The 24,726-nt window shown below is 33.4% G+C and overlaps 1 protein-coding gene across 1 annotated transcript in view; it reads left to right on the top strand.

Annotated features, from left to right (window-relative positions):
* Positions 1-24,726, top strand: part of LOC126880402 (alpha-2-macroglobulin) — a 175,645-nt gene that overhangs the window by 63,396 nt on the left and 87,523 nt on the right. The window contains exons 2-4 of the mRNA XM_050644239.1: positions 3,484-3,910; positions 15,365-15,545; positions 21,747-21,915. Coding sequence (XP_050500196.1) covers positions 3,489-3,910; positions 15,365-15,545; positions 21,747-21,915 — 772 coding nt within the window. The 5' untranslated portion in view covers positions 3,484-3,488. The remainder of the gene's footprint in view (positions 1-3,483; positions 3,911-15,364; positions 15,546-21,746; positions 21,916-24,726) is intronic.

The raw sequence follows: 24,726 nt of genomic DNA, 5'->3' as shown, positions 1-24,726 counted from the left end.
GAATAGTCAATAATTTTTTTTAAGTTTAGTAATAATTGTTTAAATAAAAAAAAACGATTTTAATCGAAAATGCTTAAATTCTCTTGTTTGTAGGTAGATTGTACAGTAGGTACTGCCCGGTGACGCCCAACCTGTAGATCTTTTAGCAGTGCATTGGTGTAGGTACATAGATCACTTAACAACAATAAAAGGCTATTTGAAGACCTGAAATGCTAATAGATCTAAGTGCCACTTTTTACAAATATTCTTTTATTGTTCCTAAGTGATCTATGTCTCTATGCCAATGCACTGCTAAAAGATCTATGTGCCAAACACTTTCCAAACGCCTACAAAAAATTCCAACAGATTTTTTAGTAGTGCATTGGCATAGGCATAGATCACTTAGCAACAATAAAAGTGGGACAGATCTATTAGGATTTCAGGTCTTCATTTGTAAAAAGTGGCACTTACATCTATTGCCATTTCAGGTCTTCATTTGTTTAGTATTTTTTATTTTTGTTGTCAAATATGACATGTCGACAACTGTTTTATACACTATGTACTTTATGATTATTTTACGTACATTAAAATTGTGATTATTCTGTTCCTCATTAATATATACTTGAATACAAAAAATAAATGATGAGCCTATGTCTCGTAATATGTGTTCTTTTAATATTTACCGTCAATCAGTTTATTTGGGTGTTCCTACTGACTTTATAAATACTATACTGTTATGCTCTGTATTTTCTCTCTGTTATGACATTGATCAGCATATTCTTATTTTGATTAATTAATTAATTACTACTTATGGAAAACAAAACCAAAATCAAATTAAACTTTCTAATAAAATTTATTCTCAGGGCTATTTTATTTTAATGCATTCATTACCTTTGGTTTGTGGCTTCTAGTATCTCTAGTTGCTTACTTCATCCAGGACAAAACAGGGAAAATAAATATACTCAATGTCATATAAATTCTATAAATATTATTTATTTATCCAATATACCAGGGGTGGCCAAACTGTGGCTCGCGAGCCACATGTGGCTCTTTGAAGGATTATTTGTGGCTCTCAATAAATATACCTGAATTACTTTTAATTTTTGTTTTTCAAAATGTCTTAAATTACTGACAACAAATATGTACAAAAGACTAAGTATAACATAAGGACTTAGACACGGACATCCCTTATCGCCCTTGCTATTCCATTTGGCCTTGGAAAATGTAATAAGTAAAAGATCATCTCAGATGCCAGGGGGATTTGCGAATCGAGGATCAAAACTATTGTTGACCTTTGCTGATGATCTAGGTGCAGTCGCTCATCAGTCGTGAGAGAGATGTTTTCACAACTTACTTCAAACGTCTTCGAATAAATTAATAGACGACGAAATACATGCTAGTAACCAAAAATCCAAGACCAAGAGTTGGCGGAACATATCTATTAATGACCACAACTTCGAAGTTGTAAAACAGTTTAAATATTTAGAGGCGGTAATCATAGATGACAACCGCATATGAAAAGAGATGTGAGCATGGATAGCTGCGTGGAATAGAGCATTATACTCCCTATCATCATTATTAAGATCTAACCTGCTAAAAAGGCAATCTAAATTAAGATAAGTTCTCAGAATGATATTTGGCCTTCAAAGAGATGAATTGACAGGAGAGTGGAGAAGGCGCCGCAAAGCTGAATTGGTGACAGTGTATTCTACTGAAAACATCACCAGATATATAAAAGCTAAGATAAAATTGGCAGGTCATGTGGTAAGATCAGAGAAAGACAGAGTGTTAAAGACAGTGTCTTTGAGAGACGGTTAAAGCTGCTTGTAGAATTATTTGCATATTTGAAACAACGATATTAACCATTTTATTTCACTTTACAGTGTGTGTAATTAGTACAAACACTGAGAAAAAAATTTAATATCCTTTTTACACTTTTTAAATAAAATTGTTTAATTGTGGCTCGAGAAAACTGTCAAATTTTGAAAAATGGCTCGGATTATCAAGCAGCTTGGCCACCCCTGCAATATACCATAAATATAAGATTTAAATGTATGCTAAAACTCAATTTTGTTGCAACTATTTCTTATCTGATAAATTAAGCTTTAATTCTGCTATCTCCTTTTTTTAACAAAATTTTCATTTAAATAATTCGTTAGACTGTTCTTACTATTAAAAAAAAATTACTTTTCCCCTTTTGAATTGATTACTTATTTCTTCTTTGAATTTTGGAACAACTAAATTATGCTATAGAACTGTTCAATACAAAAATAAACAAATATGGTATGTGATATAAAACAACTCTCTCCGTTTCACAAATAATCTGACTAACCTTTTTTTTTCTTCTTTACTTTTTGTCATGGATTGTGTAGTCCTCGATTCTCCCACACGTGCTCCTAGGATGTTGCGAAAGATCCTTCTCGTCCAAACTGCTTCACAAATAAACAACAAGACTCACTCGAAATCTCTCCTCAGTTTTCTCTCTGCTCGATATCTTGTGCAAATTGATACCAACCGGCTACTCGTTCTAGACAGAAACAGGAATCTCTTCGGACACAAGGAGATTTAACTTCTCAACTCGATCAACGATTTCGTTTCAACACGATTCTACTTACACGGACGCCAACTTCACCACTTTACACCGACTTCTTACTTTTCAAAAACTGGACTGCTCTCTTCAGATATTCATTACACAGTGAAACATTTTCTCCTCAAAATCAGACTTAACACTCTCTTCCCCTTCCATCCGTCTTCCTCGCCTATCACAAAACATCCTCTCTACACATTACATTCATACTTTCATTTCTCAAGAACAGATTATTTTTGTATACAACTTTTCCGTTTTATCAAATTCCAGGAGACACCAAAATTACTCTTGTTTTTCTACATGCTAAACAAAAAACCTTTTATTCTAAAACTCAACCATGGTATTTATCGTCTCTCCTTCTAAGAATAATTTGTAAACGTCCTATTGTTACTTCTAAGCGAAATAAATGTACTTTCTAATCCTACCGCATAAATGTATAAGTCCGTTCAGAGAACCATTAACAAATCACTAACGATTTTCACTTTCCGCGAAACACTGTTTACTAACTACATTATACTATTTACAATTTTTGTCAACAGAGCGATGAAAATCTATGATCTCGTGGTCTCTGACATAAATTAATTTTCTAAATTTTTCTCATAAAATTATATAACAATACATAGATATTTTATCTCGTACTGGTATGTAAATTACTTTGCACTTGCTTGTCCATGGTCTTATAGAAATTACGTAGTACATATTTACTTAATATTATTGTAGATGTACTAGCTAAAATATTATGTAAATAGTAATTAGCTATTATTTTAATACAAATCTTACTCAAGTCCTAGACCTAAATAGCCTACCTTATAAATAAATAACTATTTAAGAATTTTAGTCATTATATTATCATCTTGTCTATCATATAAATGTCTATGCGAATTCATGGAAATTTACAAATTTATTTTTTGTTGCAGGTTTTATGAAGATGAAATTAAAAATATTTTTGGCGATATGTCTAGTCATATACCACGTAAAAGCACAACAAGTTAGTGTACCAGAAAACCCGTATACTCAATTTGACGCAAATGGAGTATCATCAACGACGAGTAGATACGGAGATTTAAATCCTTATAGTAGTCAAGATCCGGATAATCCGTATGGTCAAAGTAATCCCCAAGATTCTCTTGATCCGTATGGAAGCAGAGACCCGTATGGAGATGGAAATAGGGGGCAAGGCGGTTCTTTCAATAGAGGACGAAACGATTTTAATAACAGAGGAAATGAGTACACGCCTTATGGTCAAGGGAATCAGTATGGAAATACTGGCGGTGGAAACTATAACGATTTTTTTGAGAGTGATCGACGACCTTTTAATGCCCACACAACCATAATAAGAGAGGCGTAAGTTTCAAATTTTATTTTATATAAATGCTTTATTATTTATCAACGAAAATTTTACTTTTAATATTAACTTTATTAGAACTAATCTTCTGGTTACATTAGTGGCTTCTAAAATTTGCAAGCCAACGAATTGCCGGAGCTAACAAGGCTGAGTGAGATCTATCAGGTTGCATCTCACTACCCGCCTGTCCAGCACGGTAAAATTCCAACAAACATTCGTTCCCAATACTCAGAAAAGGAGTAGAACTAATAAAAATAATAAATAATTCGTTGTGTGATAAGAGAAATGTGATAATATGGAAAAGAGGTAAGAGTAAGTGAGTGATAATAAAAATCCAAATGAAGATAATAGCTGAGATTAAGAAAAACACGACATACAACATCGGAAGACGAATAAAGACAGAAACGTATTAGAAAGTCACGGACGCGACTCAACTCGTCGCGAACTAGTCTAGCTGAGATTCTTTACGTTTATTTTAATCTTCATGAACGCATTTGGAAGTCACGGACGCGACGAGGAATTTTTATTGAGAATCTCAAGTGAATTTTTCACTGGCTTGTTCGTGACGAGTCGCGTCCGCGATTCTCTAATGCGTTTCTGCCTTAACCTTACATATGTACATGATTTTAAAATTTATTATAAAGGTAAATAAGGTAATTAAACTCAGGTTTTAGGGTTGATTACAATGAAAATCACGATAAACGATCGAATGGTATATTTTCGTCTTTTCTATGCAAAGTCTGAAAGCTAACTAACTAAAACAGACGCCAAATAACATTGTCTCTGTCCCTTTTCGCATCTGCTAAATATTAAAAACATGAACTACGGTCAGAGTAGACCACACACAGTAGACACACGATATATTACGTATGTAACTTCACAAAGTACTGGACCCTTGAAAGCCCATATGTTGGATCTCGACGGCCGAAATATTAAATGCGCCCTCTAGGGGCGCAGCGTAAGGAGTTAGTTTGTTACAGTCTCCCCCTTGGCCTCGAACTCGTTAGAGGAGGGTAACCGTTCCGATATCACTGCAGTTTTTCCCGGATCAACTTCCACGACTTTCACTTGCTGATACTCCGATCGCAAGTCATATAACGGATACGAGCCACTAGTTACGGCGTTTAAACATTGATAGTCTACGCAAAGTCTTGTACCGCCATCCTTTTTCGGCACTAATGGGTCTATCCAACTCGGTCCCAAGCACTTCTCTCTTGGCAGGTGACACCCGGTAAAGTGGTAGTGAATTTGGTGCGCTATTTCCCGTATTAGCATAACCGGCAGGCTCTCCCCCCATTCTGAAGGTATTCTTCCATCTTCTTTCGTTGGGTCGAGCTCGTTCATAATCTAGAGCTATATCTACGGAAGAGAAATCTATCGCGGATGCTTCCGTGTGACTACACTCTGGGCAGTTAACCCTAATAAATCCCGGTTTACCACAACCGTAACAAGTTAACGGGGTGTTTAGGCTATTGCGCGGCGAATTCGAAGTAATTGCTCCGACACTAACACTGTCCATACGCGAAGAACTCGCAATTTCTTTCGAAGTCGTAGGTCGATCGGTGGCTTGTTGATCACGTAATTTTCGACACTCTTCCTCAGAATGACCGGGAGCACCACAATAGCTAGATCGCGGCCGTTTTTCAAACGATTCTCGATTGTGGGTCGCTTCGTTCTTGTTAGAACAAGGTCTCTCGAATACATCTTCAACTTTTCGTGCTGCTGTAAGCAGCTCCGTAAAAGTGGAAACGGAATCTCTAAAAATCTTTTCTCTAATCCTTTTATGTACAGTGCCGGCAAAAAAAATCTTTACATTGCCAAATAAATCACCAAATTTGAAGACAATTTGCATGCGTTCTGTCTACGCTTGGGGGGAGGGAAGGGGGGGTAGCGTACTTGGGGGGTAGCGTACTTGCGACGGCAATTATCTGTAGTTTACGGACCTCTTGGCTTATTTAGTGTATTCTGCGCGTTTCCACTGTAAACAGTTGGCTTTGTGTGGGTAGTCAATGTTAAACTTCTTCTCATTTACCGCGTAAAGTTTGAGATCGTCAAATTCTAAATTAAACTGACAAATATGGGTCGAAAGAGACTCACAAAAGAGGAGAAGGTTCGTGCTTTAACATTACTGGAGAAAATAGACTCTGTAATTACCGTAGCACGTGATATTTGTGCTTCAAGAGGAGCTATTTATCAACTGAAAAGTTCGGCTCGTCTCTTTTGACCCATGTTTGTCAGTCCAATTTAGAATTTGACGATCTCAAACTTTACGCAGTAGATGAGAAGAAGTTTTAACACTGACTACCCACACAAAGCCAACTGTTTACAGTGCAAACGCGCAGAATACCCTAAATAAGCCAAGCGGTCCGTAAACTACAGATAATTGCCGTCGCCAGTACGCTATCCCCCCTCCCTTACCCTCCCCTCCAAGCGCAGACAGAACGCATGCAAATTGTCTTCAAATTTGGTGATTTATTTGGCAATGTAAAGATTTTTTTGCCGGCACTGTAGTAACCCATACACCATATCTAACTGGATCTTTTCTGTAAGGCTGCCTGGTTCTAGTGCACAAGAACAGTCCTACAACGGCAAACAAAGACGTCCACTGTCGTTTTTTCGTCTTGCTCCTCGGCGAATAACTCGGGTACACGCGATATGCAGATTTTTTCGGACCGAACGTAACTCTCAGCAAAGTAACAAGTTCCTTCCATGTCTTAATAGTATCTTTGACGTCTTGGTACCATTTTGCCGCGAAATAATCAAAAAGCATAGCGATTCCCCGAAAGCATTTTCGTCAGACACTAATGCGCAATCTTTATAGATTTCTACAACGCTAATGAAGGCATTTACGTCGCACAGTGGTTCCAAATGCTGAAAACGTGGTCATGAGGCGAAAAAAGGAGTCCCTATTTAGGGATTTTCATGTTTACAGTTGTTTTCTCATACTATCGTAGAGTCCTAATACGCAGGTATGAGGATCAGACTGGATGTATTCTGGTTCACAACTCAGGAACAAGTGGACCATGTTCGGGGTTATTTTGGCCGGCAGAGAAAGTGAAAACGAACTCGTATATTGAAAACGCTGTAAAACATTTTGTAGTTTATCAATTTTATTGCTGTAAAGCAGATTTTTCTTTTTTAAGTATGTAGTAATGTAAGATGTAACTTAAATCAACATTTATAAACAATAAATGCCTTAAATTTGTTAATGCATAAATAGTGAAAATATACTTGAAATAATTAAAAATTTGTAAAGATGCATTCCAAAAGTACAAAATTCTGCATAATTCGGCGACTAATGTTTATTAATTTTAAAATATATAGTAAAGAGATACAGAATCACTTTGGTTTAGCTGCCTATAACTGCCTATGCGTTGCTGGCAGTTGTTTGAATACAAAAGTGGGAAATGACGCATATTACATGATTCTGGCGATTGTTGAGTATGTATGGGCAGCTGTACATAAGTAATAGGTTCTGAATATTGTACTTCATAAAGAAAATGTATTGGAAATCAGCAGTTTCAAAAGTCCCTTATAGTATAACATTTTAAACAAAAATGCGGCTAAAATAAAATTTTCGAACTTCTTTCGTCCATATTGGATCCGCCATTTTGTTTAAAAAAAGGTAATGTTAGATTTGTAATCAGCTACCTTAACCTACCAAATTTGACAAAAAAATGTTCCTTTTTGATTTATATTTTCAATTCCTTTCCGACATGTTGGATCCGCCATTTTGTTTTTCAGAAAAAATAATGCCAGATTCGTAATCAGCGATGCCAAAAACCCTTAAAAACGAAAGTAATTCCAATATGTATAAACAATATACGCTTTTAAAGGTTCATGACCACGTTTTCGGCATTTGGAACCACTGTGCGTCGGTGCTCTTGTGTCCATCAAAGCGCGAATGGCATTTCGACAAGTTGCCACTTTGGACCGACGACGGCGATGGCGAAACGGGAGCACTTTGTACCGACAATCTCGACAAAAGCTCTTGAAATTGTTCGTTGATTAACACCACGTTTTGAGTCATGTCTCTAATGTTTATTGCCACAGGTCTATTTCAAGAAACAGAGTCCGCCTCAGAACTAATTTTTATCGCACTCAAATGTTCAAGGTTTGCGTGGAACGCAAATTGTACCAATGATTGGTCATGCAAAATTGGAAAGTACTTACCAGTAAATAGCTGTGTCCACGCTCGGATAAGAATACCTCCAGCACCTTTCTGCCCACCACCTGTACGATCCTTGGAACAACTAGCACTAAATCACTTTCGAGTTTGACATAGTCAAACGTAACCAAAGCAGTCAATTGTCAGTCTAATAAATAATAAAAATAGACAAAAGCGTCCGAATAACTGAAGCACTTTGAACAATATGTCGACTAATTATATACCGAAGCGAATGTCCAATACTATAATTACCGACTTTGTTACTTGTTACCAAACAATAGGTCCACTAGTTTTTTATACCGAAACGAATTATTGTCCGAATATGAAAAAGTAATTAGCTAAGCACTTAATTGTTTTCAACTTTTGAGTTAGCGATCTTCTTTTGAACACCGTTGCGTAAAGGGTCCACACTGAATAATTTAACAATTACTATCGCTGAAGCACACTTTTCTAATTTTCAAGTAAACGCCACTACGTTGTGCGCCAGTATAAAAGTAAATAAGGTTAAGCTCAGGTTTTAGTGTTGATTACAATGAAAATCACGATAAACGATCGAATGGTGTATTTTCGTCTTTTCTATACAAAGTCTGAAAGCTAACTAACTAAAACCAGTGGCGTCGGAACAGTGTGGGCTGGGTGGGCTTGAGCCCACCCATGGATTTTGATGGGTGGGCGCAGCCCACCCATTAAAATGCATGAGATTTTTCTTTTTACATTACATTTTCTATAGAATATTTGATATCAGTTAAGATGATATCATAAAGCTGATATCACTCTTCATTTCAACATTCATATTTCAAACAGTTTCGCGCGCTCATGTTTCACTCACTGTGTGTGCGTGACTCAGGGATACTCTCCCTTCTCTCTCTCTCTTGCTGCCCCTCATCAACAGTTTCTCTTCGACGCACATCGCATTGCTTCGTCTCTGTCGGGAACGTTCGAACCATAGACGAGGGGCAGCGGCGGCAAAGAGGGGAAGAGTATCCCTGAGTCCTCTGTGGCTATATGCACATCATATAACCTATAAATAAACTGTCGATTAAGTGATTGCCAAGCAACCTGAAGAGAGAGTGTTTTCAGTAAAATCTTTTCCTTGATGGAGATCGTCGCTAGTTCAACTTCAAAGGTAAGAATGAGATAGTTATTATATTCACGATCAATGTGCACAACAACAAAAAATCGCAAGGATTTGTTTGACGGCAATAATCAGTTCGATACGCTATTTGGCTCGTTCAGGCAACGCTTTAAGAGGTCACAACATGCAAGGTGGGAATTTGCGACTCCTACTAGAGGAGAGATCTTTGGATATTCCAGAACTTGTTCCATGGTTAAAAAAACGGGACAATTATTTCAGTGCTGATATTCAGAATGAAATTTTGCAGATAATGGCACACATACTTTTGAGAAGACTTGTTGAGGAAATGAAAGTATCACCACGCTTTTCTATTATCGCTGACGGTACAACTGACTGTTCTGGAAAAGAGCAATTTTCATTGTGTATACGTTTCGTTCATCCAGACCTACTCACTATAAATGAAGTGTTTGTTGGACTTTACAACCCAGAAGACTCCCGAGGCTCTACACTTGCTGCAGCAATAAAAGATATTCTGCTACGACTCACTTTACCCCTTTCAATGCTATGTGGGGAATGTTTCGACGGAGCGCGTAATATGTCGGGAAATAACAAAGGGGTTAAAAAGATTCTGCACGATGAGCAACCAAAGTCAATACATGTACATTGCTCAAATCATTCTCTTGATCTCGCACTGCAGGAAGTTGCCAAAGAAAATGATAAAATCTGTGACATTCTTTGCATAGTTAAGGATTCATCTAATGCTATTTTGGAATCTTCTAAGAGAAGAAAAGTCTACGAAAACGCTGTAGTACATGCAACAGAAGATGAGGTTAAAGAAAAATTGCATAATTTAATTGCAATGTGTCCTACTCGCTGGTGCGTTCGTGTTAGAGCTCTTGTAAGGTACAAAAAAGAATACCCTAGGGTCCGAGAAACGTTACAGAAGATCATTGATGAACCAGGTGCAATATCACCCGAAAGAAAAGTGACAGTACGTGGATGGCTCAAAAAATTATGTAAGTTCGAAACTTTGTTCTACTTGAATGCAACAATCGAAATATTCGGTGCGTGCGAAACCCTTGCTAGAGCGCTGCAATCTCCAAAACAAACAGCAGCTGGTGTGCTTCGATCAGTACAAATGTTAATTTCGCAACTGGAGGCCATGACGAAGGCAACAGGCTTTCATAAAGCCACAACAGACGAAGGAACAGCACTTGGTTTGAATTCCCCAACTACCACCAGAGCAAGAAAAGTACCCAAAAGATTGGAACACGCGACAAATGCCGTCCCATCCACAGAACTCGACGCTGTAACAACTTTCAGAAAAAATTATTTCGAAGTTCTTGATTTGATGATCACCGAATTGAAAGACCGTTTCGATCAAGAAGGACTGAAGACCCTCATCCGACTTGAAAATCTACTTCTAGATGCTCTTCATGGAAAAGACATTCCGAGCTTGGATGACATTCAGAGCTGAAGATGTTGTCAAGTCTTCAATTGGACCAACGCCCAGAATGTTGTCAAGATTTAGCTGAATTCCTTTCCAAAGATTCTAAAACTGTCAAATCGATGCTTTAGCAAGTCCTTCAACTGCTAATGCTGACTGTTCCGGCATCAGCTGCTTCAGCGGAACGATCGTTCAGCGCTTTGCGACGTTTGAAGACGTACCTTCGCAGTACTATGACCCAAAAACGTCTTAATCATGTGATGCTTTTACATGTACATGAAAACTTGGCAGGCCAACTCAAACTACAGGACATAATGCGTGAATTCGTTTCCAGAAATGACGAAAGAAAACGTGTTTTTGGTCGAGTGTAGACTTATATGTAAAAATTTTATATGCAAATAAAGCATTTTTGTTCGTTTCATACTATTTTAACATGTTTTATCTGAGCCCACCCATCAAAATTTACCTTCCGACGCCACTGACTAAAACAGACGGCAAATAACATTGTCTCTGTCCCTTTTCGCATATGCTAAATATTAAAAACATAAACTACGGTCAGAGTAGACCACACACAGTAGACACACGATATATTACCGACGTAGGTAACTTCACAAAGTACAGGGCCCTTGAAAGCCCATAATACAGTGGGTGATCATATTATTAGAGCCACCTAGTAAAATTCAATGTTTTAGAGGAAGGGTATATAATTGAGCTGTATCATATATTAATGCATTTGTTTCCATTTGGCTGTCTTGTTACACTTTATGAAAGTGCAATAAATAGTCTGACAATAGTGGCATCACGCATATGTGGCAATGCATGACTCAGATGTCATTGTTTGTCAGTGCTGCCCAGCCTAGCTTGCAACTCGTGTTCCTATTATTTTGTATTCTTGGTGTTTAGAGTTATAATAAACTTTGTGAGTTTCCATTGCTCTCTAGTGATATTCTGACAGTCCTATAATATATTTTGTGAATTTAGTAAAAATTCACGTTCTTTACACTAGTTGTACTAGAACATCATGGGAAATCCAAAGACATCTCACCAAGGAAAATAGCAGAAATAAAAACTTTAATGTTCAATACTAATCACTCCAACAGAAACATAGCATCCATTTCTAAAGTTTCAAAGGCAACGTGGACCGTATAAAGAAAAAACTTACATACCATTATTAAACAAAAGTAAAATTTTCTGAGGTGGCTCTAATAATATGATCACCCACTGTTAGACCGATCAAATAAAATTACAATACATGTAAATCAAAATGTAATTCCGTACAGGTTGGAATAATTTTTTTATCAAAGTTTAGGTCCAAACAAAAGATATGTTCAAGAAAGTATATGATTCATATGAGGGGATCATTGTTTAAATAATTTAAAATTGGTAATTTTTGCACAAAATTTACTTTTTTAGCTGCTGCGGTAATTCGTGTTTTTATTAAGGATTTTACAATTTTTTTCTGCAAAGATGAAGAAACGGTCTTTTATATGAGACTTGCTAAATTAAATTTGACTCATAATTTATTTAAATAATTGTAAATGAATATTGAAAAACAAATTTCCAAAAAAATATTATTTGCAATATAAATAAGCACTATAAAATATTTTGTTTTGCAGAAAAAGTTGCGCTATAATATCACAATAAATTGACAAAAAAATTGGTTGATAAATATTGAGTAGTTTGTGAGATATTTAATTTATTTATAAAAAATTACAATTTTTTCAATTGCAAAAACGCGGTTGTTGCCTATAGAGTATACAAGTTTTTAAGGTCTCATTTGTTTAGCTTATATATATATTTTCGATAAATATATTGACAAATCAAAATTTCAATTAAACACCCCTCCATAATGGCGTTTGAAAATTGGTATAATTTGTTTGTAACTTATTTTTTTAATAACATGGCTGAGATTAAAAATGTTTAAATTATTTTTCGATATTCGTATTTTAGGTAATTTTTGACATATCCACAAAAAAATAAAAATTTTCTAGAAGCATTTTTGGCCGAGATAGCTTTTCCCAGTTTAAAAATTCATAATTTGTTTATTTATCAATATTGACATTTAAAAGTACGTGAGTACATCTATTAACCTTAATACTTAACAATGTCATTTATAAACATAATAAAAGTTGTAGAATATTGTAAAAAATGATGATATTCGTAGCACCTTAAATGAAAACTTTTTGTCTGAAATTTGGCGGAGGAGTAGTTTCCAATATTTCCGTTAATAATGGGCCAATTTCAATATTTTCTATTAATTTGGGGTAGCATATAAAAATAATAACTCCCTTGACCCTTAAATAATGTGCATGACCCTTTTTGCCATAAATAATCATTAACTAGTTATAAACAATTTTTTTTCAAAAAATTTTTTTTGTCTAGTATTGTGATAAATAAAACTTGGCACCAAAGATAATCACAAAAGAGCATTGAAATAATTTTTTATTTTAAAAATTTAACAAAATAGTAAAATTTCGTTAAAGAATCACAAAAACTTTGTTCTTTGTACAAATCATTGGCAAAATCTCGCAAATATCTACAAAATTAAATATATAAAAATAATGGAGGACAACCTCTATATAAATATATTATGTATATAAGTGAATAAAAATTAACAAATATATACACAATTCTTAATGTATTACCTGTTAAAAAGATTATAAAATTAATTGTAAAATACATATATATTTTAATACAAAGTACAAAGAAAAAAGCCTTTAACAAATTTTAATGCTAATTCAGTATTATTTTTTTTATAAAAATCTTTTGTGTCAACTTTTATTTATAACATCTAGAGAAAAAAATTGTTTATAACAAATTGACGAATATTTATTGTTAAAAGTGTAATTTGATGTACTATTTTTATATACTACCATAAACCATTATTAAAGAAAATATTGCAAGTTACTACTGCACCACTCTTCATGCAAAAAGTTTTCAGTTAAGGTCGCTACGAAAATCATTATTTTTTAAAATATTCTTAAATTTTAACTCTATGTGTAAATGACATTGTCAAGTAGTAGGGTTGATAGATGTACTCACGCATTTTAAAATGTTAATATTGATAAATAGACAAATTATGAATTTTTAAACTTGGAAAAGCGATCTCGGCAAAAAATGGATCTAGAAAATTTGATTTTTTTGTAAGTGTGTCCAAAATTTCCAGGAACACGAATATCGAAAAATAATTTCAAAATTTTTAATCCCGGTGATGTTATTAAAAAAAAACAAATTTTAAACAAATTACACCAATTTTCAAACGTCATTTTGAAGGGGTGTTTAATTAAAATTTTAGTTTGTCAATACATTTGTCGAAAATACACATAAAAACAAACAAAATGAGACCTTTAAAATTTGTATACTCTATCGGCAACAACTGCGTTTTTGCAATTGAAAAAATGGTAATTTTTTATAAACAAATTAAATATCTCATAAACTACTCAATATTTATCAACCAATTTTTTTATCAATTTATAGTGATATCATAGCGCAACTTTTTCTGCAAAACAAAATATTTTATAGTGCTGATTTATATTGCAAATAATATTTTTTTGGGAATTTGTTTTTCAATTTTGATTTACAATCATTTAAATAAATTAAGGGTCAAATTTAATTTAGTAAGTCTCATATTAAAGACTGTTTCTTCATCTTTGCAGAAAAAAATTGTAAAATCCTTAATAAAAACAAGCATTGCCGCAGCACTTAAAAAAGTAATTTTTTTGCAAAAATTACCAATTTTTAATTATTTAAACAATGATCCCCTCATATGAATCATAAATATACTTTCTTGAAAATATCTTTTGTTTTGACCTAAACTTTAATAAAAAATTTATTCCAACCTGTACGGAATTACATTTTGGTTTTATTTTATTTTATTTTATTGGGCTATGTATGTTGGATCTCGACGACCGAAATATTAAATGCGCCATCCTGGGGCGCAGCGTAAGAAGTTAATTTGTTACATTATTTATGTTTGATTTTCTTTCCACTAAATCCAATGAATTGGGTTTTAAAATAAATATTAATCAAATCTCGCATATTGAAAATGTGCATAATTTAAATACCCTGGAAGAGTCATAAAAGAAAGCAGAGGCACGGAAGACGATATTCGTATGAGATTACGAAAAGGTATGAGATGCCAATATGTATACGGTAATTATAAACGGAGGCACATGCCTTTCCCGCTGATTTGTTAGCCATGGGCGTAGAAAAAAAAATTTGGAAGGAAATAATTGTGAGATTTCGAGCTGGTTTCTACCGTATAGGTGTTGATACATAAAAATTAAATCAATTTAATTAAAATTAAAACAAATTAAATAAAATTTAATAAAAATTAAATAAAATTAAATGAAATTGAAAAAGTGAAATAAAATTACAAAAAATTATATAAAATAACGTAATATTAAATGAAAGTACCTAATAAAGGTGAATAAAAGTATACCTATAAAGTTGAATAAAAGTATTAAAATTAAATAAAAAATAAATAAAAATAATTAAAATTCAATAAAATGAGATAAAATTAAATAAGATGTAGGTAATATAAAATTAATGAACTTTAATGAAATGAAATAAAATTAATGATATTAAATAAAATTACATAAAATGAACCTAATCGGATCGAATCAATAGTATTCACTTCTATTGGCACTCCACAAGTGCCACCCTCTCTTTTATTAATAATAACTACCAATATAACATTCAGTAAACACGAATTTATAACAACATTTTTTCATTATTTATAACCCATGTGAACATTGTTTCAGAACATATTTTGTTGTCGCTTCTAAAATGGTCAGACCAGGACAACTATACAGGGTCTCTGCGACTGTACTCAAAGAAACACAACCTATAACAGTCAGAGCTTCTATACAAAGAAACGGAGTTGAGATGTCTTCAGATCACAAAAAGGTTAAAGAGGGTATTCCCGAAACCCTATTAATGAGGGTAAGTCATATTTTTATGGTAACTTTTAACGTCGAATTAAAAACTCATTTTTTAATAGAGATAATTTTAATTGAAAATTAAAATCTTAAATAATCCAAATGGATTATATTAGGTACATAAAATGTTCAACACGATTTCGGACCTGTCAGTCCATCCGCAGTGAAGCTAAAAGGAATAAGTAAACCCACTCAATGAAAATTGAAAAATGTGGTTGAAATTTTGAATGTTGTAAAATTAAGTATGATTACTTATTAATTTTACTTACTAGTCCATATGTGGTGAGACCGCTCCCGTCTGGAAAAATTTCTGATTCGGTTTCTTTGTGGATTCCTATTCACAAATGTCCCCTTTAAACAAATCTGAAGGGTGCCGGGCGGAATTTTTGGGCAGAAATTGTTTAAACGATTTTTTTAAACAAATACAAAGATCACGTTTTTTGCTCCAGAACATATCGTCGGCTTACTGCCAAAACCAACTAACTCCACTTTTTGTCGATTCTGAGTTAAGTACGCCTTTGTACTTAATAATTATCAAAGAATGTACTGATGAAACCAGACACTTCAAAGCAGATTTTAAATGTGGAAAACAGAAGGGCCTCAAAACAACTAATTCCAATGATGACACTTTTATTCAGCCAAAAACAGATATGTGCAGTTGTCTGCACATCTCTGTTTAAATAAAATAGTATTTTATCATTTACAATATTCTAGTTCTGCCAAAACAAGACAAGTGCCTGATATGGAGGGCAGTGATGTTCAAAGTTACCTAGAAGTTGACTAACTTTGTACAGCCAAAACCCGACAAGTGCCGAAAAAAAAATGTTTTTTGTACTTTTTTATAACTTTCACTTCATTTTAATAATTTTTTAACAAAATGTTTCGTTTATAATGTTATTTACTTTAATATTTTTCAGTCATTAAATCATTTTTAAATTCAAACGATTTTTCATTTCAAATTAAAGTTTAAAACGTTGATTCCTCAAAACTTTAAAAAGTGGAGTTAGTTGGTTTTGGCAGTAAGCCGACGATATATTCTTAAGTTTTGTGGGTTGTTCTAAAAAAGAAAGGTATCTTGTAAATTTTCTCAAAAAATGGATAGTTTTCGAGTTATAGGCGATTTAAAATCTGAAAAATGCGAAAATACACATTTTCGAGGCCTAAAAACTCATATTTAAACTAGTATTTTTGAGGTTGCCAGATACTTAAATTTAAGTTAACACATTCAGCTTCAAGATTCTGAAGAGTGATTGCGTCTACCTTAATTTAAACCGTTGTTTTTAATTGTTAAATATGCATGTCCATCCGATTTTTTTGCCGGTGCAGCGCGCTCTATTTCAAAAATCTCCAATTTTCCTCCGAAAAATTTTTTGTCTAGATTCTTTGGGACATTCCAAATAAAATAAGTTTCTTGACATTTTTCTCAAGAGCTAACAGTTTTAAAGTTATAAGCGATTTCAAATCCAAAAATACGTTTTTTTGGCATATCGGATTTTAAATCGCTTGTAACTTTAAAACTGTTAACTTTTGAGAAAAATGTCAAGAAACTTGTTTTACTTAGAATATCACAAAGAATCTAGAAAAAATATTTTTCGGAGGAAAATAGGAGATTTTTAAAATAGAGAGCGCCGCACCGGCAAAAAAATCGGATAAACACGCATATTTAACAATTAAAAAACAACGGTATAAAATAAGGTTAGAAGCGATCACTCTTCAGAATCTTGAAGCCGAATGTTAAATCTTCAATTTAAGTATCTGGCAACCTCAAAAATACTAATTTAAATATGAGTTTTTAAGCCTCGAAAATGCGTATTTTCGCATTTTTCAGATTTTAAATCGCCTATAACTCGAAAACTATCAATTTTTAAGAAAAAATTGCAAGATACCTTTCTTGTTTAGAATGACCCAAAAAACCTAAAAATATATGTTCCAGAGCAAAAAACGCGATATTTTGTATTTGTTTAAAAAAATTGTTTAAACTATTTCTGTCCAAAAATTTCGCCCGGCACCCTTCAGATTTGTTTAAAGGGGACATTTGTGATTAATTATTTATATGGGAAATAAGCCACAATTAAAATGAAAAAAATAATTTTATTAACGTTTCGACGCCCAAATCGGGTGCCGTTGTCAAAATACAAAATATTACTAAAATAAACTAAAGTGTTGTTGCTAAGCAAAAAAAAAAATTCTTCTAATAATTTATTTAATCTCACTCATTTATATTGGCAATTCAGACATATATTATACATTTTAAAGTAGAAGACTTTAAAATGATATTGCCAATATTTATGAGTTGCGTTCCTGGGACGACTTACTGAAAGATAGTTCATTCGATTACATGAAATTAACCCCAACTCAAGAATATCCGTCATAAAAAATTATAGCATGTGATATGTCTTTAAAAAGACAACCAAATGCAACGACAGTAAAATTCTCGCGTTAGAGACTTCATAGTAAATCACAAGGGAAAACCAGGAAAAACCCTGTGATACTATCCCAACATCGTAAGTATTTGGTCTTACATTAATTTACTCTCAAAAAATAATACCAAATTCTGACTTGTAACATGTTTAAATTATAAATAATATTAATAATACTAGATATATATAAGTAATACTAAAATATAAAATATGTACTAGCTCGATATTATTGACTTACTAATCTTGGTATTTTCTTTCTATTGACTTCCTCTTTCAGTATGGGTAACCACATCCTACTGCATTCTACCGAGGAATTTGCGACACAATTGGTTTCATTTAGCATAATTAGAGCCGCTTCTTTGATTTTTCTCTTTTTACTATCTGATTCTTTCAGGACTATACTTGAATCTCTCCACTGAACTCTATGTTCATTATCCCATGCGTGTTGACATATTTGAGATCTCTCAAATTCTCTATTTTTAATATAAGATTGATGTTCACTTATTCTAACGTCTAATGGTCTTGATGTCTCACCTAAATAAAATTGTTCTTTTTAAAGACATATCACATGCTATAATTTTTTATGACGGATATTCTTGAGTTGGGGTTAATTTCATGTAATCGAATGAACTATCTTTCAGTAAGTCGTCCCAGGAACGCAACTCATAAATATTGGCAATATCATTTTAAAGTCTTCTACTTTAAAATGTATAATATATGTCTGAATTGCCAATATAAATGAGTGAGATTAAATAAATTATTAGAAGAATTTTTTTTGCTTAGCAACAACACTTTAGTTTATTTTAGTAATATTTTGTATTTTGACAACGGCACCCGATTTGGGCGTCGAAACGTTAATAAAATTATTTTTTTCATTTTAATTGTGGCTTATTTCCCATATAAATAATTAATCATAAAAATGCCACAAGGAAATAGCTTCAGGGACATTTGTGAATATGAATCCACAAAGAAACCGAATCAGAAATTTTTTCAGGCGGGAGCGGTCTCATTACGTGGACTATACTAAATAGCCCCAGAACCGCACAATGGTTGGAGTTAATTTACATTATAAAATTGTAAAATTGAAATGGCTTAAAGCCGATGTTACTGGATAACTACCGGGGACATGAAGTATCCCTATCCAAACATATGATTCGGAAATGATTCCATTCCAAACATATGATTCCATTTTCGTCTGTCAAATGATTCTGATACGCGGAAATAGTTGAATTTTCGGTGACAATGCCATTCAGGAAAAAAATGTAGTCAATTTTAAATGAGTTGACTTAGGTGATAATCCAAATATTGATATACATGAACCGTAATAATTTACCGACAAATGATGGGACTGTACGCGCCGACCTTAAATCGAGGGTTCTGCCCTACCCTCGGATAGTAAACCACAAATATTGAGGGAAAGAACAGTATTCCACGTTGCTTCGGTTTCCGTCTTTAGATTTTGCCTCTTTTTATTACCTATTATATATTTCTCTTCGCCAACAGAACTATAAGCTGATGAGCGCTGCTGCACTTTCCGTTAGATCCCAGGTTTAGACAATTAATTTTAGATACGCACCTTTCATTCAGTTTGTGGCACTTATTATTAGTCTAGGGCGCATCTGTTTTGAGATGGACGTGTTGAGAGGTGACTCATATTTTTTGCAGAAATTGCTTGGAATTAACTCATATAATAATAACTGAGTTATCCTCCCACTCAAAAAGGTCCGGAACACTGTTTAAATAATCAAAATGCCAAAAAATGAAGAAAACATTTGATTTTTTTCTTCGTTTTTTGATTATAATTTTAAAAGTGTTCACTTTCAAGAAAAGTTGCACTGACATAAGAGTTGCGTAATTAAATTTCCTATAGGTATAGGATTGGTTGAAAATTTTTAAAATTGTCACCCTTGTTGCGAAATAGCAATAATTGCGAAAAAAAAACATAAAAAACAAGTATTCGCATTTTACGTTTTTTAACCATTTATGCTACACTTAGGACCTTCATATTTTACCCAGAAAAACTTTATGATATAATAAAACAATCCTGTTAATTTTATTAAGATCGGTTCAATAGATTTTGCAAAATAAATTTTGCCATACAACTTTCGCAAAAAAAATTCATTTTTTAAAAATGTTGTAGGACTGAAATAAAGCAGATAGCAAGTTGATTTTTTTTTACATATAGAAGAATACTGTACCTTTAATTTGAAAATTGCAAAATTAAAATCGATTAAATATTAATTTTTGGTGCCAGGATAGCGGTATTTGATTCACACAAGTTGATTTCCACCAAAATTTCTTCCAATATTTATCTAATATATTATTTTCTTACTCTATATTTTATTGTATTTTAATATTTTAATTCCACAAAAATCAAACTAATTTGATTATTGTTTGTGAAATATTGTTTAAACAATTGCATATGTTTAAAAATAATAAACTTTTATTCTCCAAGTTAAAATATATGAACAAAGAAAGTTTTTGCTAAAAAAAGTGTTATTTCAAAGGACAGAGTATGTATTTTTATTTTGCAATAAACAAATTTATTTATTAATATCGAAATTTACTAAAAATTAAAATTTATCAATCATTATCAAAGGTCACTGGAATGTCCAATCAGAGCAAACGTATCCGCTGTCCTGCGCGGAGCACCAAGAATTAATGTTTATTTAAAAAAATTCCTGACGCCGTGGCAGTTAACCGATTTAATTTTGCAAGTTGCAAATAAAAGGTACAGTATTCTTCTATTATATGTAAAAAAAATCAACTTGCTGTCTGCTTTATTTTCAGTCGTACATTTAAAAAAAAATGAATTTTTTTTGCGAAAGCTGGATTGCAAAATCTATTAAAATGATCTTAATGAAATTTACAGTATTGTTTTACTATATCATAAGGTTTTTCTGGGTAAAATATGAAGGGCCTAAGTGTAGTATAAATGGTTGAAAGATGTAAAATGCGAATATTTGTTTTTTTATTGTTTTTTCGCAATTATTGCTATTTTGCAACAAGGGTGACAATTTTTAAAATTTTTAACTAATATATTGTAAAAAATTTAATTACGCAACTTTTATGCCAGTGCAACTTTTCTCGGAAATGAATACTTTTAAAGTTATAATTAAAAAACGAAGAAGAAAATCGAATTTTTCCTTCATTTTTTTAAATTTTGATTATTTAAACAAGGTTCCTGACCTTTTTGACTGGGAGGATAAACTCAATTATTATTACATGAGTTATTTCCAAGCAATTTCTGTAAAAAAATATGAGTCACCTCTCAACATCCAAATGTACTAATATTTTTACAGACGTGCCCTGGTCTATATGCCCTTACATCACGTGTTACAATTCTCTTGGTCCTTTGTCAGCAATATATCTAGTTCAAGCTCCACGATCATGTCAATGTGGAGAGAATTTAGGGTTTACTGCGTAATATTAATGTTTGGTTTTCCGAGCGTGCAGTCTTTCCATTTTCATTTTGCTTCTTATTTGTGTTATATGTTTAAGTTCATCATATAATTCCTCCATTTTTAAATTAATTTTTAAATAAAAACTCCAATTTTTCTCGAGTAACAAACCAAACTTCCGTTATACAACTTCCGTTTTTTTCTGTACTTTTGGGACGACAGGACAAATAAACGTTTTATTAAAAGAAAGATCTAAGAGACAAGAAAATGTCTTTCAGGTCCTCCAAAGATGAATCATACGATCGGTAACCTTTAGTTCGAATTTAATTTAATTATACTTTAAGACATACATACATTAAAAAAATAATATCAATCTTTTTGTAGGTTCCAAGTACAAGTGCACCTGGAGAATACAAATTAAGAGTGGAAGGTTTATATGATGATGTTTTAGGAGGTGCTCAGTTTGTTAACGAAACAGTATTAACATTTTCGCAAAGGTCTATGACCATATTTATACAATTAGATAAACCAGTTTACATGCAGGGCGAAACAGGTAATATTTTTGTTAACTTTGATTCTTGTTTACAGGTCTTTATTTTTTCTGGAGCTCATTTGTAACTTACTCCGTGCCCATACCTATTACCTTAGCACTATCATTACTGTGACTGTTATTTTTTCTATATTGTGTATCTTTTGTCATAAAGTATGTACCTACGCTGCCTCCTATCTTTTTTTGCCCTTTTTTTCATCCTTTTTGCCACCTATGCATCGTCATAATCATATGCCAATACTCTTTTATCTTTAACATCTTATCTACAACACTATTATACTTTTGATGTGCAAAAAGGCATAATTTCAATAACTTTTTTCTCGACTCCTTTATTATATTTTTAAATGCATTTTTTTGCAAGTTTATTTAATTAAAAAAAAAAAGAAAATATTCGTTTTTTATTTAATTCGAGTCTCTTGCTGTCCTCTGACACCTGATGTTTCGGAATCTATTCCTTGTCAAAGAGGCTTTACAAGATGACTGCATTGTACCATACCGAAACGAAGAAGAAGTGCAAATATTAAAATATTTGCACTGGAGTATGGTTAGACTGTCCTCTAACGGGGAATGATGAAATTAGTGAAAAATAATTTCGACCACGAATCAAGTAATCTGTTAACCGAGGTACACTAGTACCAAGCGGCGCCGCTAGGAGAACACTCCAATATTACGTCGCAGATTACTTATACAGTAGAACCCCGCAAATCCGAACTAATTGGGGGGACAGCCTGTTCGGATTCCGAAAAGTTGGATTATCCGAAAGTTAGCCTTAACTAGTAGTTCAAAGCTTTCATTGTGATTTTGAGTAGCCAAACGTTCTCGCAAGAGTGTGGACAATATTTTTGGACTCAAGTTGACTACGAGAGAACCAAAGTAAGTTTGTGTTTAACCTTTATAAACACTTACATTAATTATAATTATAAACCTATACATTAAAGTATAATATTTATTTTTAAGAAATTTTAAATGTCAAAGTCCTAGTAATCCTACATTGTCCAATTTTCTGGCTTTACTCTGTATAATAAACATGTTTTTAAGTATTTGTCTTGAATTTTTAAATTTTTTTTCACTTTCCGTTGGTTCGGATTTGCCGAAAGTTCGGATTCGCGGGGTTCGGATTTACGGGGTTCTACTGTATGACAGTTAACAGAATAATGGTCAGAATGTCAAGAAATTCTTCGCAAATATTTTGTGCGCCTGTGCGAACTTAAAATCCGAAACAAAATCCTCGAACGTCGAGAGGGTATCCCGGACACGTTCAGGATCTTTTTTCTGTAGTGCGCGAACACCGAATTAAAAATCCGGAGGGTGTTCAGAGGGAAAAATTCAACCTCCGCGAACGCTCGATTTTGTAATGCGCAGGCGTTCTCCCTCTGGGTACGTTCGCGTTGTCCAGCGCGAACAAAGCTACTAGTGTACCTCGGTTAACAGATTACTTGATTCGTGGTCGAAATTATTTTTCACTCATTTCATCATTCCCCGTTAGAGGACAATCTAACCATACTCCGGTGCAAATATTTTAATATTTGCACTTCTTCGTTTCTTTATGGTACAATTCAGTCTTCTTGTAAACCTCTTTGACAAGGAATAGATTCCGAAACAGCAGGTGTCAGAGGATGGCAAGAGACTCGAATTGAATCAAAACGAAACGATTATTTTCTTTTTTGTCATACCTTACTCGGTTTTAGAGTACAAAATGACCACGTTTCATATAAGTAATCTGCGACGCATTATTGGAGTGTTCTCCTAGCGGCGCCGCTTGGTACTAGTGTACTTCGGTTAACAGATTACTTGATTCGTGGTCGAAATTATTTTTCACTCATTTTATCATTCCCCGTTAGAGGACAGTCTAACCATACTCCGGTCCAAATATTTTAATATTTGCACTTCTTCTTCATTTCGTTATGGTACAATTCAGTCTTCTTGTAAAGCCTTTTTGACAAGGAATAGATTCCGAAACATCAGGCAAGAAACTCGAATTGAATCAAAACGAAACGGTATTTTCTTTTTTGTCGTACCTTACTCAGCTTTAGAGTACAAAATGACCACGTTCGATATAAGTAATCTGCGACGCATTATTGGAGTGTTCTCCTAGCGGCGCCGCTTGGTACTAGTGTACCTCGGTTAACAAATTACTTGATTCGTGGTCGAAATTATTTTTCACTCGTTTATTTAATTCTTGACCTGTACAAAAAAATTAATGTTGCACTCTAAGCGCCGGACTCCACTTGCGATTTGTAGTCGCGCGATTGTTTTGTCGCGAAGATTGAACACATTGTTTCAAATACAACTCAATCCATTTGCGACTAAATAATCGTGGATTGACTTGTATTTGAAACAATGTATTCAATCTTCGTGACAAAACAATCGCGCGACTAGAAAATCGTAAGTGGAGTCCGGCGTTTAGGAGTGCCGACAGAAGTGAAAACTTGTATACACAGGCCTGGAATACATCTTTTAAATTGAAAAATGAATTAATCTCGCTGGATCTAAAAATATAGTTCGTTATACATAACTATCTACCGTGCTATTCCATTTTCTTCTTAATTTATTTGCTTCAATTTATTTAAAATAGCCATAACATGTAAATGTACGCTTGCGCTTGCTTCACAAGCGCCTTCGGGTACACACTATATCCCTCCTCCAACCATTATAACTTCGGTCGAACTTATACGCAATTCAACCTATAGTATAATATAAATTGGACGGGATTCTGCAGAAAGGAACCAAACCACAAATATGTATTTTTCCTATTAACAGTCTCATAGGTTGTAAAATACCCCGTAGATATGTACTTGTACAGAAAAGAACCAA

This window comes from Diabrotica virgifera, chromosome 2, assembly GCF_917563875.1.
Source record: "Diabrotica virgifera virgifera chromosome 2, PGI_DIABVI_V3a".
In the NCBI taxonomy this organism is placed as follows: domain Eukaryota; kingdom Metazoa; phylum Arthropoda; class Insecta; order Coleoptera; family Chrysomelidae; genus Diabrotica; species Diabrotica virgifera.
This window is presented reverse-complemented; position numbering and strand designations above follow the sequence as displayed.